We start from the raw sequence: 1800 nt of genomic DNA on the forward strand, positions 1-1800 counted from the left end.
TTGGCAGGATTTCAGCCTTCTGGAGAGAGCGGGAGAAGATCGGCCAAACCAGGTGCGTGTTCCTCTCCTCTGACTATTCCCTGCCCCCTCTTTCCTGTCTTTGGGGGTCACCATCCTGGCCAGTCATGTGACCGCTCCCCAGACTCCATATTGGTCCTCATCCGGTAGGTGGAGCACTCGGATTTCTCTTCCCGGCAACCATGGCAATGGTACTGGATTTGTAGGCCGGTCTCCTCGGTATAATCTTGCTGAACCCCTTTAAGTCTATCGGGGGATGGGCTCTGCTTATGGAACTGGAGTTTCTCCTATATCACCGTGTGGCCCCCCCCGCTGTATGATACAAGGGCCCCATATGGGCCCTGTGCCGCGGCCTCATCCCTTCTCCCGGCTGGTTCATCTAGAGGGCCTCCTCCAGCTAATGGGAATGAATGAGGCCGTGGTGCGGGGCCCTTTTGGGTCTTTGGTCATACGTTGGGGGGCCACGTGGTGAGAATCTCCAGAGCGGGCCGAGGGTTTTACTATATGCACCTCAGGGGCCACATTACCGTAGTGGGGGCCATTGTGCAGACGCTCCCCTCCCCCGATGACTCCTAACTATCCGGCTCCACCCACAAAGGTTCTCCGAGGATGATGAGCGGCAGCCATGTTGCTGATTCAGAGCATGGAAAAACAAAGCTGGGCGACCCCCTTCCTCTCCCCCCCCTTCCCGCGTATTGCTGAGAAGGAAGCCGCATCTGATGCTCCGCCTCCTGTAGGGATTGTTTGGGGGGGGTCACTCTAGTGACGGCCCCCCAGGAATAGAGACACCACAGGGACCTGAGGCCCAAACATGTGACTTTGCCTTGTGTCCCTATTGGGGGCCCGGAAGTGATGGGGACTCCATGTTTTAGTAGAGCGGGGGAGGGGCTCACATTTGGGTGGAGGCCAGACCTCCTCTTCCTGTCCTCCCTCGGAGTCCTGGCGCAGTCGGTGTGGGGGCATGATGAGGTCTGTAGTACATTTCATGTTGTGTGTTTTGTGTCTCGCAGAGAGTATAACCCCCACCGTGGAGCTGAACGCGTTGTGTATGAAGCTGGGCCGTAAGCCCGCCTACAAGCCCCTGGACCCGTACACAGGAATGCGTTCCCCATACAGCTACAACATGCGTGGCGGCGGTTATCCCCCACGGTACGTCCCGGCAGGTCCCCGGGGCGCGGTGCCGGCGGGACGGTGTGTATGATGCTGCTTTCTGTTCCCCGCAGGTACTTCTACCCGTTCCCTATGGCGCCCATGCTGTACCAGGTGGAGCTCTCTATAGGAGGACAACAATTCCACGGGAAAGGCCGAACGCGTCAGGCCGCCAAGCACGACGCAGCCGCCAAAGCTCTGAAGTTCTTACAGCATGAGCCCCTCCCCAGCAAACCCGAGGTACGCGCCCCACCTCGTATGATCCCTATTGTGTGCGCACAAAGGGGGGTCACATGATCTATAGACATGAGGACACGCCCCCACGTCGTATGATCCCTATAGTGTGCGCACAAAGGGGGGGGTCACATGATCTATAGACATGAGGACACGCCCCCACGTCGTATGATCCCTATAGTGTGCGCACAAAGGGGGGGGTCACATGATCTATAGACATGAGGACACGCCCCCACGTCGTATGATCCCTATAGTGTGCACACAAAGGGGGGTCACATGATCTATAGACATGAGGACACACCCCCACGTCGTATGATCCCTATAGTGTGTACTAAAGGGGGGTCACATGATCTATAGACATGAGGACACGCCCCCACGTCGTATGATCCCTATAGTGTG

General features: G+C 57.5%; 1 protein-coding gene across 1 annotated transcript in view; it reads left to right on the forward strand.

Annotated features, from left to right (window-relative positions):
- The window catches only part of LOC108803382 (double-stranded RNA-binding protein Staufen homolog 1-like), a gene marked incomplete at its 3' end in the record, with an annotated part of 13080 nt that overhangs the window by 7226 nt on the left and 4054 nt on the right, over nucleotides 1–1800 (forward strand). The window contains exons 3-5 of the mRNA XM_018575225.1: nucleotides 8–52; nucleotides 956–1167; nucleotides 1242–1407. Coding sequence (XP_018430727.1) covers nucleotides 8–52; nucleotides 956–1167; nucleotides 1242–1407 — 423 coding nt within the window. The remainder of the gene's footprint in view (nucleotides 1–7; nucleotides 53–955; nucleotides 1168–1241; nucleotides 1408–1800) is intronic.

This window comes from Nanorana parkeri, unplaced genomic scaffold, assembly GCF_000935625.1.
Source record: "Nanorana parkeri isolate BGI_ZX_2015 unplaced genomic scaffold, ASM93562v1 scaffold3660, whole genome shotgun sequence".
Taxonomy (NCBI): domain Eukaryota; kingdom Metazoa; phylum Chordata; class Amphibia; order Anura; family Dicroglossidae; genus Nanorana; species Nanorana parkeri.